Source organism: Eublepharis macularius, chromosome 6 (assembly GCF_028583425.1).
Source record: "Eublepharis macularius isolate TG4126 chromosome 6, MPM_Emac_v1.0, whole genome shotgun sequence".
NCBI lineage: Eukaryota > Metazoa > Chordata > Lepidosauria > Squamata > Eublepharidae > Eublepharis > Eublepharis macularius.
This window is the reverse complement of record NC_072795.1, coordinates 12694958-12712943: the sequence shown is the minus strand read 5'-3', so window position 1 is coordinate 12712943 and position 17986 is coordinate 12694958. Positions and strand designations below refer to the sequence as shown.

General features: G+C 47.1%; 1 protein-coding gene across 1 annotated transcript in view; it reads left to right on the top strand.

Moving 5' to 3' along the window:
• Positions 1 to 16642, top strand: part of EPHB3 (EPH receptor B3) — a 111201-nt gene extending 94559 nt beyond the window's left edge. Inside the window, exons 4-16 of the mRNA XM_054982390.1 lie at positions 287 to 442; positions 3374 to 3709; positions 5995 to 6119; positions 7255 to 7423; positions 7538 to 7643; positions 8329 to 8381; positions 9308 to 9430; positions 9554 to 9801; positions 11368 to 11583; positions 12535 to 12684; positions 12793 to 12986; positions 13255 to 13410; positions 15286 to 16642. Of these exons, the coding sequence (XP_054838365.1) occupies positions 287 to 442; positions 3374 to 3709; positions 5995 to 6119; positions 7255 to 7423; positions 7538 to 7643; positions 8329 to 8381; positions 9308 to 9430; positions 9554 to 9801; positions 11368 to 11583; positions 12535 to 12684; positions 12793 to 12986; positions 13255 to 13410; positions 15286 to 15394 (2141 nt within the window). The 3' untranslated portion in view covers positions 15395 to 16642. The remainder of the gene's footprint in view (positions 1 to 286; positions 443 to 3373; positions 3710 to 5994; positions 6120 to 7254; positions 7424 to 7537; positions 7644 to 8328; positions 8382 to 9307; positions 9431 to 9553; positions 9802 to 11367; positions 11584 to 12534; positions 12685 to 12792; positions 12987 to 13254; positions 13411 to 15285) is intronic.
• Positions 16643 to 17986: the final 1344 nt, after the last annotated feature.

Sequence of the window (17986 nt, the reverse complement as noted above, 5' to 3'; positions counted from 1 at the left end):
TTGTTGTTATTCTGAAGTGGGACAATCCATTCTGTCACATCATTCCACAGCCTGAGTAAACTAGGCCCAAATGTGTGGACGGACTCCTTAGAAAATGCTCTGTGTATCAGGCATGAGGGTCCTCTCATAGAAGTCCCCGGTCTATGTTCACACAGGCAGGTGGTTGGCAGTGGCTGACAAACAAGGATTTGTGGCCCAATTTGAGATTGTTTTCCTGACCTTCGGGCCTCTCCAGAACTCTTGTCATGTGCCAGTAACTAAACTCCCTCCTCTTTTTCTTTTCCAGCCTGTGGTCCAGGTACCTTCAAGTCCAAGCAAGGAGAAAGTCTGTGTTCTCCCTGCCCTCCCAACAGCCGGACGACTTCTGGGGCAGCCACCCTCTGCACGTGCCGGAACAACTATTTCCGGGCAGACACAGACCCCCCTGACAGCTCCTGCACCAGTAAGTCTGCCTCTTATCTCTCTGTTGAAACCAGCATTTATATGGGGTGCCATAGGGTACACACAGATGTGACACATATCTCCGTCCATCTGTAAAATGCAGATTGCAGATATGTGCGGACTTAATTTGGCTGTTTCCACACGTCTTACCTGCCTGTGGAACATCGCGCAAAAGACCCGGAAGACAGCTTCTTCTCGTGTGAAATCACGCCAGGAAGACGCTGTTATCCGGGAATTTTGCACAAAATTGCGTCTTCCTGGCGCGGTTTCGTGCGAGAAGACGCTCTCTTCTGGGTTTTTCATGCAATGGTCCGCAGGCAGGTAAGACGTGTGGAAATGGCCTTTGTCTCGGGCCGTGCAGGGAAGAGAGAATGGGGTTAACCCTTCATTTCCCAATGTTTCACTGCTCCAAAACCAGATTCCTCCACTCTGCTTTCAGCTTTTTAAAGGAAATACATCATGCTCTTTAAAAGTGCTCCTTTTTTTGTCTTTAAAATGATAGTAAATGGGCTCCCCAATTTGTTTCCAGTAGAGAAACTAAGAGGAGGTTGAAGGGTTAAACCTCAACTCCTTTTCCCTGCACTGCCCCAAGGCACACTGAGGCTGCATAAGCTTGCAATTGGCATTTTATAGATGTGTGATCCCTGTCATAGCTGTGTCTTTTCCTTCTTTGTTTGGTGTATTCTGTATTACATGATGAATCTAAGGTCGGCCCAAGCATTTGAAAAACCAGTCAACATTCCTCAAACAATAATTGCCTTTTCTAGACTATACATATAACACAAAATAGTCAACTACTCTCAATCCATTAATATACAGTTTTATAGCACCGTCATTATATGCTATGTTAAAGATTGTTAAGTATTCTTATGTTATTATTGAATGTTGTTTTCCATGCCAAGACCAATTTCTGTATAGTAAGCTGTTAAACAAAGTTGTTACAAGTTTGAGTTTGGAAAAACGTCATAAATAGAAAAGTTTAAAAAGAGAAAGAGAAACCAAATCCCTACAGGAAATCCAAAACTCAGCCAACCTAGGAAACATGCAGAAACTCTGACACAAACAGGAGCTGCCATTTCTCACGTTACAGAGAGGCAAACCCAAGTTTGCCACCAAGCATCCACTCACAACTTTAGATTGTTAGATGGGTAGCCATGTTGGTCTGCAGTAGAACCGCAGGATTTTCATCCAGTGGCACCTTAGAGACCAGCAAGATTTTCAGAATGTAAGCTTTGAACGCTTACACTCTGAAAATCTTGTTGGTAACGTGTCCCCGGATGAAAATCCTACTTACAACTTTAGAAACATGCTGCATGCTATATTCATTTGTCCTATGTGTGTGCGCGGGCACTTACCGTGCCAGCCTAAGCAGAGTTACTCCAGTCTATGCCCATTGAAATCAGATTGAGCGACTTAGATCCTGGAGAGCCACTGGCCACCTAAGTAGACAATAAGCGATTCCGCACACGTTGGATAATGCACTTCCAATCCTCTATATAGATCATTTGGAACGGATTTTTTTGTGTGCAGAACAAAAAATCCACCTTAAACGATTGATAAAGTGCATTGAAAGTGCATTATCCAACATGTGCGGAATCAGCCAATGCTGGCCTTGATGGACCAATGTTCCGATTCAGTATAAAGCATTTTTGTGCATGTCGTCTCAGGTTCCATCTTAGATTTGGAAATCTGGCTCGGTTAAGCTCTTCTGGAAGCGGAAATCCCCAGTGTGTGGGAGGGAAATTTTGAGAGCAATTAGCAAAGACGTCTTTATGCATTCCGTTGTTGTGCAGATCGAGACGCATGTGGTGCCAGTTGCTGAAGTCAATGGTGGGTGGTGGTTCGTTTTTAGAGACTGCAGCAGGATATAGGAGAAAATGAGGTTTCTTGGGTCTCTCGGGCTGGCGTCCCCAGATATCCTCAATCTTCTGCACAGCCGGCTCTAGAAGGCAAACGGCTGAGCTTGGACTGTTGGCCCAGAGAGACGGAAAGGTCCTTCTTGGAAAAACGGGCAAACCAGAGACAGAGTCAGGTGCTCGGGTTCAAGGCAGATAATCAGCCTGGTGGCCACTTCATCAAATTAAGGACTTGGAGCTGAGCTGCGAGCCTTAAAACAACCAGTGACACAGGATTGGTGCTTTAAGGTCTCCGGATTCCCAGGAAAGGAAGCATTCTGAACCGCAATGCCAGTTGTCTCACTCCGAAAAGCCTCTCCCGTTTCCGCCTCCTGTCAGGTGCAGGAAGCAGAGAACTGCTGGCCCACAGTGCCAGACAGGGGGAGTCTAACACCCTTTTCTGCTTACTGCTTCAGAACATGCCTCCTGGTTTATAAGGTGTTAATGGCAAACAAGACAGGAGGCAGAAACTGGCTCCTGCAAAAAGCTAGAGCCAACCCTGCGTGATTGTGCACTGAAACACAAATCCGGGCTAAATTAGCCTCTAGTCCTTATAAAATGTAATCTGATTGGGAGACATGAATTAATATAGTACGCAGGCGAAGAGGTTGAGCTGGGAACCAGCAAACATTTTTAAATATATCTGCAAAACAGCTTCAGGGATTAATGTCAGCATGTGTCGTTGACGTCATAGGTGCTAGCCAATTCATATTTTGCACATCCAACTTTTCCCTCATTGAAACTTATATCGTGAACTCGAAGAACCAGTTTTTCCAAGCTCACAACAGGACAAACAAAAGGTACATTTTGTACTGAAAGCGTGCTTGCAAATCAATCCAGTTATATATATATTGCCCCTTTCTTGACCCTTACAAATAATAATTGTCATGACAAACATATGTGAAGTGCTGTGAATGTACTTTTGAACATTGAGATATGGCAGGGAGGCTTAAGGGGGAGAAATGTAAGTGAAACACGGGTAAAGATGTCCCTCCTGGGGTGCTGTAAGCTATTTTGATGAGCCTGTCTCATTGCAGGTGTCCCAACAGCCCCTCGCAGCGTCATTTCCAATGTGAACGAGACGTCTCTGGTGCTAGAATGGAGTGAGCCACGAGACTCAGGTGGCCGGGATGACCTACTTTATAATGTCATCTGTAAGAAGTGCAGTGTGGAACGCCGGCTGTGCATGCGCTGCGACGACAATGTGGAATTTGTCCCCCGCCAGCTCGGCTTGACCGAGAGGCAGATTTACATCAGTAACCTCATGGCCCACACGCAGTACACCTTCGAGATCCAAGCAGTGAACGGCGTCTCCAGCAAGAACCCCCAAAACCCCCACTTTGCCTCGGTCAACATCACCACCAACCAGGCAGGTGAGTACATCCCGGAGAAGGGATGCAGCTCATTTCTAAGCTAAGGGGCCAGAGCGGGATCGTCTCCAGACAGCTTCCTTTGGATCAGTAAGAACAAGAAGGTATCACAGCAAACAATGAGAATAAATGCCAACAAACCGTGATAAACTAACTGGTAAATATTTATAGAAAGTAAATCAATCAATATACTTGAACAATAATTATGAGAGTCGCTGTGTATCAGTAGTACATCTATCAAGGCTTAATTACATATAAGGCAAAGCAACTTGCAAAGAGACATTTTCCTTTCTACCAACTGTAGTCAAAGTGTCAAGCGCAATGTAAGCATGTGCAGTATTCCTATGTCCATACAAAGTGCCAGTGCCTATCATCAGTATAATAAATATAATAATTATCCCAAAATTTTCAGTACTACCTCCATACTAAACCGACCATTAATGACGGTGCAGAAAATTCATATCACAAAATTCAAAAAGCATATACAATAAAGATAATATTTAATGGTTGCAGACTGACTGTTTAAAAAACGGAGGCTCCGTGAGGCCATATCAGCCCTAAACAGCAAAAAACAAGGACAGGCATCCCACCCACCCACGGATAGCATCCCCTGCCCCCAGTTTGAAGGGGTGACAGCCCCAACGGCAGGCCAAGGATCTTGAAAACCCACCTTGCAGAATGGAGCCTTTATGATGTGGCCTTAATCATTTATTCGATGCAAAGTTTCTAGTCCTCCTCCTTGCCGAGAAAATGTTATTCTTGCTTAAAGTATTCAGAGATAAGAAGGAATCTTGCCTGCACCCCTGTCTTTTGAATAAAACCTTGGCCTAGCAATCAAGTCCAGGATTGATTCGTGTAAGTTCAGATAAATTTCCTTGCTTTGAAATGGTGACGGCACAGAGTGCCCTCAAGTCATAGCTTTCAACGCCCCCCCTTGGAGGGTTTTCATAGCAAGAGACTCACAGAGGTGGTTTGCAGTTGCCTGTCTTCGCAACCCTGGTTTTCGTTGGAAGTCTCCAGTCACTAACCAAGGCCCACCCTGCTTAGCTTCTGAGACCTAACAAGATCAGACTCTCCTGGGCGATCCAGGTTAAGGCGCTTTGAAATGAATAGTAGCTAAAAATGCAGTTGGCTAGAAAGAGAAAAAATGTAGAAAAACATCTTGCCACGTGGAGTTAGTCCAAGAAAGCAAGCAAACAAATGCACCGTGAAAACCTTACTAACAAAGTGAAATAAACTCTGTTGATATATGTACAGTGTATCAAGAAATAAATACAAAGAATCGGTCAATATTACAAATTAATTCAAGTTTTGATGTACAGTCATTTCTGGCTGCGCAACAACACTCTAAGGCAGGGGTCCCCAACCTGCGGCCTGTGGGCCACATGCGGCCCCCAAGCTCTTTCTGTGCGGCCCTCCAACCTGCTTATTTGCTGCTATCACTCTGCAATTTTGTTGCATTTTGAATTAAGCTGTGGCCCTCTTTAGGCACTGGGCACTCTAATGCGGCCCCCAGGTGCCAAAAGGTTGGGGATCCCTGCAAGGCATCTTATTATAATGCATCTGCAAGGTCACGTGTCCTTTTGAAGACAAGCTTAACAGCAGACCGTATGAATAAACGTGGACTTAAAGTGACCTATGCTTACAATGCTAAAGTGCTAGTGCCTTGAGTATATAAATTTATGCAAGACCAAAGTCTTAATGAGACAGAGTCCAATTCATTTCCAGGAGGAGATGTTCCAATGGTGGAGGTGCAGTAGAGGTGTAGCTGCAACGGGGGTACCAGTATTTCCTTCCCGTTTCTGTATTCCTTCCTCTGACAGTTATCACGAAAGCCACTACTCCACGAAGAAGAAGAACATGTCCATAATGATTCCTATGTCTACCGCAAGGTTTTCACGGTGCATTTGTTTGCTTGCTTGCTTGCTGTTTATCTTCGTGATTCTCTGATGTGGAGTTAGTGGACAGTGAGCCTTGTGGGTGGTAGACCAGCAGGGCCTTGGTGCTAGATTGTCCACCTTAAAGGTCAGTGGTATTCCACAGTGGTGGCTCCTCCTCTCAGCTTGGTGGCTCCTTTACACTGACTTTGTTAATTTTTCCCCCCTGAAACGTTTTTTCACACGTTTGAGTGAGCACAGGGCGGATTTCAGCTCTTCAGAGTAGTCATATAAGTGCTTCTGCAGGTGTCCCAAGTTGAACGGTCAATAGGTATGTGGCTTTTATTCTAGCTGAAATGTGTCAAAAAGCTAAAGTATCTCTCTCTTCTTTCCCCTCCCCCTCTTTGTCAGCTCCCTCAGCAGTTCCCACAATGCACTTGCACGGCAGCACAGGAAGTAGCATGACTCTGTCCTGGGAGCCGCCAAAGCAACCCAACGGCATCATCCTGGACTATGAGATAAAGTACTTTGAGAAGGTAACAGCTACTGGGGTAGTGGTTAGAGAGTCACTGTAGGCCCCCAGAGGATCTTGGTTCAAATCCACACTCTGCTATGAAGCTTGCTGGGTGGTTATGAGGCTATCATTTTCACCCTAACCTACCTCAAAGGGCTGTTGTGAGAATAAAATGGGAGGAGAACCATGTGCAGTGTCCTCAATTCTCTTCGAAAGAAGGGCAGGGTACAGGCATAGAGTTTAGGCTGTGTTTTCAAAAAACGAGATTTCATTTTAGCAGCAATACACTTTGGTTCTGTTCTTGATGACAGAGGATCTAGTATATATGGGGATGATGATGATGATGATGATGATGATGGACCCATGAGTCTCTTGTTACCCCCCCCACCCCATTTGCTCCAGTTCCTGCTTCTCCCCCCGTATCTCACTAGGGTTAGATCAAACCGCGATTTATAGACCACAACATATTGCAATGTCTGAATGCAGTCTATGCATGTTAAGCGCATTGAACACTTGAAATGTGCCATGAAAGTGTTAAGCTTGATGCACTGTGTGGCAGGAGCAGCAGAACCAACTCCTGTTTTAAAAGTTCTCTTTCTGGAATTTGTTTGTCTGTATTTGGCCAGAATCCACCTTTCCCTGAGTGCATCAGAGGTAGTTAGAAAAGGAAAGAGCAAAGAATTGGTGTCTTCCCTAGCAAGAATTTCCTTGCAGGAAATCTTGCTCCAGTGGTGGTGGTGGTGGTAATAATAATAATAATAATAATAATAATAATAATAATACCAATACCAATACCAATACCAATACCAACAACACAACATTTGATTTATATACCGCCCTTCAGGATGACTTAACACCCACTCAGAGCAGTTTACCAAGTATGTTGTTATTATCCCCACAACAACAAACACCCTGTGAGGTGGGTGGGGCTGAGAGAGCTCTGAGAGAGCTGTGATTGAGCCAAGGTCACCCAGCTGGCTTCAAGTGGAGGAGTGGGGAATCAAACCCAGTTCTCCAGATTAGAGTCCTGCACTCTTAACCACTACACCAAACTGGCTCTCAAGCCATTCGCCTGTGTTAGGGTGAGCCCCATATCCTAAAAATGGGGATGTGGCTGGATGCTCCCCTGAGAACCTCCTTTTCCTTTCTTCCCACAGCAGGGCCAGAGTGACGGCATCGCCAACACTGTCACGAGCCAGAAGAACAATGTGCGGCTGGAAGGCCTGAAGCCAAACGCTGCCTACATGGTGCAGGTCCGAGCACGAACCGTCGCTGGCTACGGCCAGTACAGCCACCCAATGGAGTTGAGGACGCCAGAGGAGAATGGTATGAATTTGCCACCCTCTTCTTGCCGCTGTATCTGCCCCTTCCTTCCAACCCTCCCTCCATCTACTTTCCATACTTTCCAACGCTCCCTATTTCATCTCCCTCTCCCAACAGGTTCCAGCAGCAAGAGCTTCCAGGAATTGCCTCTTATTGTGGGGTCAGCCACTGCCGGTCTTGTCTTTGTGATAGCTGTGGTGGTGATCGCCATTGTCTGTTTCAGGTACTAGCTCAGGGGCAGGGAGGAGGTCCTGTCGGGGACTAGTTGCTGGGGGGTGCACCAAACTTAGGAACTCCCCCCCTCAAACTCTGCAACATGGTATTGTCTGGGTTAATCTAATAACCTCTACGATCAGAGCCTCCCTAATGGTCGTGAATGGATAACAGCATCCCTGAGCCTGCTTGCGGGGAGGGAGGAATATAAATACAATAAAACAACAACAACAACAACAACAACAACAATGGGAAGGGTTTCTGAATGTGTGGGTACACGTGGGGCAGGATAGGGTGGGAGAAACACCAAATGTGTGTGCATAAAGTGCCATCAAGTCACAGCCAACTTATGATGACCCCCATAAGATTTTCAAGGCAAGAGACAAACCAAGGTGGTTTGCAATTGCCTATCTCTGCATAGCAACCTTGGCCTTCCTTGGTGGTCTCCAATCTAAATACTAACCATGGGTGACCTCGCTTAGCTTCTCATGACATTGGGCTGGCTTGGGCCATCCTAGAAGAAATACAGCTTTTAACATTTGAATGATGACTTTTAGAATAAACATTTGGCTTGAGGGGGAGGTGTCAGAAGAGAAATAATTTAGAGTGTTTCAGTGCTCAGATCTTGGGGACAAGATGACTGGGGGGGGGAGAATAATAGGCTTGGTATGAATTTTTCCTTTGTTTTTGAACAGGAAACAGCAAGGCAGTGCGGACTCGGAGTATACGGAGAAGCTGCAGCAGTACAGTGAGTATCTCTCTGGGTGCCCGATGTATTTATTTATCTATCTATCTATCTTTTTTTTTTTAATTTGAAAGATTTTCATGTTGCCTTTCTACCCAACTTAGGGTTCCCAAGGCAGCAAACCATGAAAACCGTTGAAACAAGCATTTAAAAATGCATATCATAAAAACGATAAAAACAATAAAACAAAACATATACACAGGAAGGAGAGATGGTGGGGGAATGCAGAAGGAAACAGAAAAGTCTTCACCCACTGGTGGAAGACAATGATCGAGGGGAACAGATGAATCTCCCTAGGTAGGGAATGCCTTTATTTTGGTGCTATGACTAGGAAGGCCACCCATCAAGCCTCAGACTGCATGGGCACCCGGAAAAGGTCACCTCGGCTTGCAAGAGTTTGCTCATAGGTTCTGCAGAGGTTTACAGACGTCCGCACTCACATGAATGCGGCATTCATGATAGCTGTCTGGCGTGCACCGATTCTCCTACTCTGCAGCAGCAAAGGGAACTTTATTCTTGCAGTATGATCTAGCCAGTCTAGAAGTCTGCACAGTCTTCAGAAGTCAGCTTCCTTCAGGCAATGGCTGGTGGCAATTTGCTAATCCCAAGAGTCTCAGCACTCAGTTTTAGCGGGGGTGTGTGTGTGTGCGTTTCGAGCCCTTGTTGTATTAAAGAGAAGGTCTCTAAGGTAATCAGAACAGGTCTTTCTTTCGGGCAGTTCCGTAAACGAACTGATTTTGTACCAGCGTAGCTGACAATTTCTTGCAATAAAAGACTTTTCGCTGATAATGAGTTACATTCAAGTCAATTTGCATACATTTTGTCACCAAGCTTCTCGCTTCGTTCAGTAAGAACACTGGAAAGCCATACACAAATAAGCCGTAAATACTCTTTCCTGTACTCTACGCTAATCTTCCCTCTCCTTGCAGTCACCCCTGGGACAAAGGTTTACATTGACCCTTTCACCTATGAGGATCCCAACGAAGCAGTCCGAGAGTTCGCCAAGGAAATTGACATTTCTTGTGTGAAGATCGAGGAGGTGATTGGAGCAGGCAAGTCACATGATTGCAGCCCATCGCATGTCTCTAGACAGAAACACAGAAGGTGGCAGGCAGGTACATTGGGTAGATGTGTAACATCTTGCCATTCTTTCCCCCCAACTCGATCCCTTGTAGGAGAATTTGGAGAAGTCTGCCGGGGTCGTCTCAAGCTGCCAGGCCGCCGGGAGATTTTCGTGGCCATCAAAACACTGAAAGTGGGTTATACCGATCGGCAGAGGCGAGACTTCCTGAGCGAGGCCAGCATCATGGGGCAGTTTGACCACCCCAACATCATACACCTGGAGGGTGTGGTCACCAAGAGTCGGCCGGTCATGATAGTCACCGAGTTCATGGAGAACTGTGCGCTTGACTCATTCTTACGGGTGAGTTCACAGTCCTGCCAAAGACTTATTTAAGCTCTTTTCCAGTGCACAAAGGGAGCACATGTTGCATTTTCTACAACAGGCTGCTGACTTCTCATTCAGCATTTATATTTCCCGTGAAACTGGCTGTAGGTTAAATACCCAGGCGCAGAGCTGTGTATATTCTGCATTTTTTTAAAAAAAAATGAAAATTCTGTGCCAGAAAGAAAGCTGTATACTTCAGCCTGGATAAATTATGCAAGCCAAGAAAACCTTTTCTTATTTTGCATAAATGATGGTGTGTTGGACTAATCAAAGGGGCGTTGGGGGCCATGCTTTCCCTGAAAATTCTGTTCATCATGCGATTTCTAAAGTTTCACCAGGCATTAACGCCTTCACTTTCACCTTGCTACCCTCAGGGACTAGAAACTTGCATTTTTAAAAATAAAATTAAAACCAAGTTTTTCAGTGTGCCATGTTCCGTACCCAGTATCCATCTCGGCCCTTGTGCGATGTGATCACAAAATCAACACATCACTCTCTATACCAAACCTTTCTGAAAGTTATGGAACACTAGAAATCTGCCTTTGGTCTTTCACACTCAGCATTGTCTACTCTGACTGGGAACAGCTCTCCAAGGTCTTAAGCTGAAGTCTTTCATATCACCTCCTACCTGACCCTTTAACAGGAGATGCCGGGGATCAAACCTGGGACATTCTGTATGCAAAACAGGGTCCATTATGAGTTCCATGCAAAACATGTTCCATTATTAGTTGAGTTCCATCTTGGACCATTTGTGGTTCCCTCAAATCTCCTCTCAAGCAAACGTGGTCCATCTTTCCAGCACTAGTAGACACTACAGGTTGTCTGTAACCAGATTTAGCTTTAAAAAAATTAGGCCAGCGAGCAACTGTTTTTCATGCTTCCTCCAATTCTTTTCCAAGTAAGCATTTTGATCAAAAAGTACCTTTGGGAGTGGGAGACCATCTAGGGCCTCTTGCTACTGATAGAGCCAAATGTGGTGGTGCAGTTTTGGGCCGTCAGTATCAGGCTTGACTCCAGGCAGCACATTCCACAGCAAGAAACTGTGTTATAGTGGTTAGAATGTCCATCTAGGGCCTGGGGGAACTGAGTTCCAGTCCTGTTTGTCATTAAGCTTTTCAGATGACTGTCAACCAGTTTCTGTGAGCCTCAACTACCTCACAGGGCTGTAGTGAAGATTAAAAGAGGGAAGGTGTATTTGCTAATCTCAACTCCTTGGAAAAAGGGTGAGATAAAAATGTACTGGATAGGTGGACAGAAAATCCCTACACGTGAGATGCTGACGTCTACAAATTGAGATACTTGTTCTCCCAGCCATGTATAAGCGGTCAAATGTAACAGTGGTGCATTGACACTTCAAATGTTTTTCTGACCCCCTTCACACTTCAAACAAGTGGCAGGGAGGTGGTTATGAGCTTGCCAAGAGTGAGAAAATGAGCAGAAGGGTGGAAAAGGCTAATGGTCCTTTAAGCTCCTTCTGTGGGTTGAGAGGGACATCCTTTCCACCAAGTCTCGTTTGACCTTCTTTCCTTCTTTGACGGGCAGCTCAACGACGGGCAGTTCACTGTGATCCAGCTGGTGGGGATGCTGCGGGGCATCGCAGCCGGCATGAAATACCTCTCAGAGATGAACTACGTACACCGGGACTTGGCTGCGCGCAACATCTTGGTCAATAGCAATCTGGTGTGCAAAGTGTCTGACTTCGGGCTCTCGCGCTTCTTGGAGGATGATCCATCAGACCCCACCTATACCAGCTCACTGGTATGTAACGGTCTTGCCGATACACAGACCCTTCCCTCTCAGAGGCCTGGGAGTGGATCCGGACTAACTTTTCCATCAGCTAGTGGAAGGAGGAATTTCTACCAACTCCCTCTTCCTGCTGCAGCTCCCCGATTTGCTTTGATGCTGTTGCTGAGGGTCCCCTGTTCCCAGGAGCAGCATTTTGGGGGAAATGGTGGACTGCATTGGGAGCGGGAAGACAGGAACTTTCTGTTCTACCGAGAGAAAGGTCTTGCCCGAGCGGATAATTTAGTCCGAATTAAACTCTGGATGTGTAAATCTGCAGAAACCCCATGCCAGGGCCCAGCCTTGGTGTTATCTGTAGTGGGAATGTACTGTTTCAGTTTACAGGTCAAGGGGGAAGTGTGAATGTTGCAGTGCTTCCCTGCATTCTTTCTTTTTTAAACAAATTTGATTGCTGGGGAAAGGTTTCTCCTTCGGCGTTTTCTTTGACATGCTACTTCAGAAGTTCCCTTTGAACTCTGAGGCAGTGTTTAAATTTCTTATCCCTCCCCTGCAGTCTTAAGTGGTCTAGCGGCAAACCCATTGGACGTTTTCTCAGGGTTGATAAAGTAATCAGTCCCTCAAGATCTGTAAATAGCTTTGTTAGCTCCGAGAGGAATATTGATGGGTGTCAAGAGAAATCGCGGAATTAAGGAATGGGGATGGGGTTTGGCAGTATTGCTTATTCTTCAGGGAATGTATCAATGGCTCCCCACCCTCCGGACGGGTCGATCTTCAGGCTGTTCTAGAGCAGTCACCATTTCCGTAGAGTCTGTTGTCCAATCCAGGCACAGGAGCTGTTTGGAGTCTTTTCTAAAGACTCCATGCAGCTTGCAGACCCGTTCCACCTTCACGCCTGGTCACTCTCGGAGCACCTGCGGTGCAGAGCAGTAAGTGCTAATTAATTAGGCCAAGCGTCTCTCCCCACAGGGTGGTAAGATCCCAATCCGGTGGACAGCCCCGGAAGCCATCGCCTACCGCAAGTTCACTTCTGCCAGCGACGTGTGGAGCTACGGAATTGTCATGTGGGAGGTGATGTCCTACGGCGAGAGGCCGTACTGGGACATGTCTAACCAAGATGTAAGTAGCCCTCTCAGAGCCAAGAGGCATTGGTGGGGTGGGGAGAAGACAAGCGGGAGCAGTAGTGCGGGTGACCGAGACACGCCGCTTTCCTATTGCTTCTGTTAGGTGATCAATGCTGTGGAACAGGATTACCGCCTTCCACCCCCGATGGACTGCCCCACAGCACTGCACCAGCTCATGTTGGACTGTTGGGTGCGCGACCGCAACCTTCGGCCCAAGTTTGCACAGATTGTGAACACGCTGGACAAGCTTATCCGTAACGCCGCTAGCCTGAAGGTCATCGCCAGCGTGCAGTCTGGGTCAGTGGCATCTGCCCCCTCGCCCTCCCCAAGCACAGGCAACCTGCTGTGTTTGGAGTAGTCAGTGCCAAGTTTCTAGTTCTCATGGTTTATGGTGGAAAAAAACTCCCGGATATAGCCCTGGGGATGGAGGCAGACAGCAGACAGAGCCAGGGAAGCAACGGGCCTTAGCCTTTGGTATGCCACAGGACTGCTAGGCCTTGGCCACCCTCAGCCCACCCTCTTCCCTGAGCCTTGCCTGACCTCTGGGCTCTCTCCTCCTTCGCAGCGTGTCTCAGCCACTCCTGGACCGCACTGTGCCGGATTACACAACTTTTACCACTGTGGGTGACTGGCTTGATGCTATCAAAATGGGACGGTACAAGGAGAATTTCGTCAACGCTGGCTTTGCCTCCTTCGACCTGGTGGCCCAAATGACAGCCGAGTAAGTAGGAAGGGATATCGGTGTATGTTGGGGGGCTCACAATTACTTGACAATGAGAGATGCAAAATCCGGGGGGAAACGGGGAAAATCTAATCAGCAGTTACAGGCACTGCTCAAACTGAAATGCCTCCAAGTGTGGTCGCATAGAAGTTTTCATATTGGTCCAGATTTAGGTTCATTGTCCCCCAGGGTGATTTTCAGCATGGACTTCAGGTTTGCATCTTGCTGGACTAAGAGAGCAATCTTAAGCAGGTCTACTCAGAATCTGTTCAACGGGACTTATTCCCAGAAAAGCGTTCTTAGTTTTACATTGTCAGGGAACTCTTGGTCTGATTTAGCAGGGCTCGGTCTATGTTCTTAAACCATCATTCAAAATAAAACTGGAGGTCCTCTGCTTGCTGAATTCTGCATCCAATGTGAATTTTGATGCTCGTACATTTGGATCGCGGAACGTGCTCAGCCCCGCTGAATCAGCCCTCTTCTGTGACCATCAGGGTCATGGCTTGCTACACGCTGACATCCCCAACCATTCAAAGACCTTTTTCAGTATGTGGTGAGCGGTGACTTGGACCGTGCGTTGGAAACGTTCGTAAGACTCGCATTCCATTGGAAAAGTCAACTTATGCTGACTTCAGCACTGGGAGAAAAAAAAGAAAAAGATTTTCAATTGGGTCTTTGTCGAGCTGAGCATTGAGAATTACACTCATGTCTCGAGTCAAGAATTGTCCCTTTCAGGATAGGGCAGTACCCTCAGTGCGTGGAGCAGACACACAAAGCAAAGGAAAACAAGCTCCCCCAAAATGGATTCTGTATTCGCCAGGATCAGTATGTAATCAAATTTCCTGCCAATTAGTAATTGGGGGGAGGAAAGCGGACATCTTTTAAGCAGGCCATCAGACTGGATAAAAATACATGAAGAAATGTGTAAGATTTTCAAGCTCAGGTTCTAGTTGAATCTGAAAAATACGCTATTAAATATTCTACCGAGCAATGTTACAAAAAGACGGGGAGAACTCGTCCCATATATGGTGACAGCTGCGAGAGTACTGTATGCAGTAAAGTGGAAGACAGACTCTTGCCCTGATATGCCTGAGTCGATAGACAAAGTGTTACGAATATGCATCAGTGGCTAAATTAACTTCCAATGTGCATAATAGACCAATATCGGAATGCCAGAAAAAGTGGAAGGATTTCTTTGATTACCTAGCTAAGAAAAACTAAGAGTACTTAATATGGAAATAAGGTAGAGACCTTAATAAATGTCGAGTATAAATTATGGAAGAGATAATTGATCAAAAACTATTGATATTAAAGTTTGGGTATAAGGAATCAAGGAGAGGGAAAAGAGAACTTTGACATAAGCGAGTTGTGTTGTCATATATTTCGAATATATTTTTCTGTTGTAGCTTTAGCTCAAATGTAGCGCTTTGCATTCTGTATAAGTTTCAATGCACTTTCTATTGTTATTTCTATTTCTTTTTCAAGTAGAACTTTATTTAAAAAAAGTAAGCAGGTCAGCAGCGGAGGAACTCAGGGTACTAAAATCAGCACTCTTAGCATTTGCAGGGTGTTTTTAAATTGCCAAAACCACGTCATATCCTTTGCCTCTGTTGCTCAGACCATGTTTCTGCAGTTCAGGCCGCTGTCTTTTCCCCACGTTCCAGATGACTGCAGGGATGGGGGGACAAGGCTAAATGAATTGTGTCTCCTTAACTCAGCCTTCTACTGAATTCATGGCTGTATTGAACTTCAAACCAAGGCGATGTGCTGTGCCACCATTTCTCACTGGTGTGTCTGGTGGCAGAGAGTTCCACGGGTCTGCAAACGCACCCATACTAACCGCCTTCCTCCTCTTATGTTTCCCCCCCCCCCCAGGGACTTGCTCAGGATAGGCGTGACGCTAGCAGGGCACCAGAAGAAGATACTGAGCAGCATACAGGACATGAGGTTACAAATGAACCAGACGCTGCCTGTTCAGGTTTGACCGCCAAGGACTCTGGGTTTGGAACGGACCCACCAGGGGAATCTCTCCCTAGGATTCTAGTTTGCGGTGCCGCCCAGCTGTTGGAGTTTGTGGGAAGGGGAGGCTTTCCCTCCTCCCTTCCCGACACTCCCTTATCTTCATGTGGAGCTCCTTGGCTTGACAAGAGACCTGTGGTGGAATGGACTAGGAGGAGCCTAGCTAGATTAAACGCACTCAGGTCAGGGTTGGGGCAAGAAAGAAGGATCCCTGCCCTCCTTTTTGCGTGGCATCCTTGGAACGGTGCACCGGTGATGCGGAATCTTCATATTGAAGATGGATTAATGGGGGGGAGGCGCCAGCTCCCTCCTGGCCTCCTCCCCCTTTCTTCGAGTCCTGCCGTTCACCTTCTGCATTGCCCTCCGGCCGTGCCACTTCTTCAAGCTTCCTTTACTCGGCACTGATGCACAGTCTTGGGTTGCCTCCCCCCTTTGTGGAGGCTCTTTGGTGCAGTGAATTCTTCGACTTCCTTCTCAGCAGAGAGGAAAGAATCCCCCTCAGCAAACAAATGAAGGAGCCAGCCTGCCTGCTCGAGCTGCATTTGTTGGGGGGGAAGGGGGGGTCTGGCTAGATGTTGTTTCCGACGCACCCGTAGACAATCATAGGGTCCACTCCGCCCTGTTCCTGGAACTGCACAAGAAACGTCTGCAGGGAGATGGGGATCGGTTCATTTGGGCCCAGCGAGCCAGAACTACAAAGCCAGCGATGGTTTCCGTGCAGGGAGTCAGGTGCAGTCAGCTCTGCTTCTTGCATTCGCGACCCTAAAGGCCCGTTGGCACAAGTTTGCACAGAGATCACACAGACGGATGTTGAAGGTGTCCTGCCTGCCCGGCAGCGTTCAAGCAAGGAGAGGCCGAGCGAAGCAGAGAAGCCCTGCGTCTCTGCCCTTTCCTCTCCACCTCGTCTTTCATGCAGGAAGGAGCAGGCTTTGCCAGCCACACGCCCATCTCTGCGGATCCTTTTCGCTGTGATTGCTGCCAAAAAAAGAAAGAACTGGAACACCTTCTCTTTCTCTCCTTTTTTTTTTTTTTTGTTTGGGGGGTTTCGGTTTGGTTTTTTTTTTGCTTTCTTCTGAAAGCTTCTGCAACCCTGAGCCGAGAGGCAAGAGGGTCCCTCGCGGAGCTGGCAAGCTTGCATGTGTACGAGTGCGTGTACTGGCCGTCTGGACCGTGCGAGAGAAGTGCGGGCAGAATAAAGGCAATAACGATTTTACGTGAGTTTCCTTCCATTGATCGCGCCCTCTTTATCTCTCGCTCTCCTCTGCTGTGCGGTGCCTGCAACACACAAAACGTCCAAGCCCTGCCTTTGTACAGGTCCCCCCACCACCACCTTTGGGAGTTACGATGTGTGATCTTCCAGCCCAAGGCTCTAAGGAAGGAAATACTGGGAGGATCTCTCTCTCTCTCTCTCTTTTAAACAGGGAAGGGGAGGGCATTGCAGGAGTGTAACCCCCCCCCCCTTCTGGAGAATTACCTTCCTCTTCTCGCCACAGGATGCCTTGTTGGTAAAACAGGGTTGTGTTTTGTTTTTTGTTTTTTTAAATCCCAGCCTGGGCAGTGTTTCTTACCCAGAGTTGCCCTCTACTAACTTAGGTCGCTTTTCCAAGCTGTCACATAAGGCGATTCCTTTTTAAACCTGGAAGGGTGGGGACGGTGAACTCTATCGCTCTGGATTACAAGAATCAAAAGTTGAGAAAGAGAGTAGGGTACAAACGGCAGCTGGTTTGTTCAGGGTTAGACCCCAAACAGCTCAGTGACCGTTCTGTTCTACCAAGCTCAGGCGAAAACAAACCCAGATCTCCAAGAATGCTAAACCGACTTGGAGAGTCGAGTGTTCAGAGTTGGATTTCCCCATGCAGCACTCGCCCCAGGCCTGCCTTATTGCTGTCTCCTTGCTACAAGGCCTGAGTGCCCAGCCATTTAACTCCTCAACTTGGCTGTCTGCTCATTTCCACCATCCACCCCCCACCCCATATCTCATGTTTTGTGTGCGGACTTCATTGTAGCTGAGTTGCAGTCTCTTGATTTGAAAAATTCAGGTGCCAGGTTTGCTACCCTCTGCAATTGCTACCCCCTGCAATTTCTCATGTATTGTCTGTGAAGAGGGGGCCTTGGAGTAAGGGAGCAGAGGAGACACGGCTTCTGGACATTTTCCTCCCCATTTTCCACCACCTACAAGTGCGGGAGTGAGGGTGCAACATTCCAAGTGTTCGTTCCCCTGGGATATTGCCGGTGATTCAGTCAACAGCTCAGGAAAAACTACTTCGATGAAGTTCACGCATACGTCTCCTGGCATTTTCTGCCCTGGCTGTACTGCAGTCCCTCTGCCAAAGCTTAATCCTCAGGGAGACCAATGGGGAAGGGCGGGGGATTGGCTTGCAAAAGGAGTTACTGTCTTTCCCAGCCCTTGAATGGCTCCCTCATATCAGGCCTGAGGTGTCCCCCCCCACCCCGCCCCCGTTTGCTGCTTCAGGCAAAACTTGGCCTCACTGCTTTCCTTGAGACGCAAAACTCTTAAACCACTTCACTTTGCCAAGCAGCTTCATTTCTTAGTATT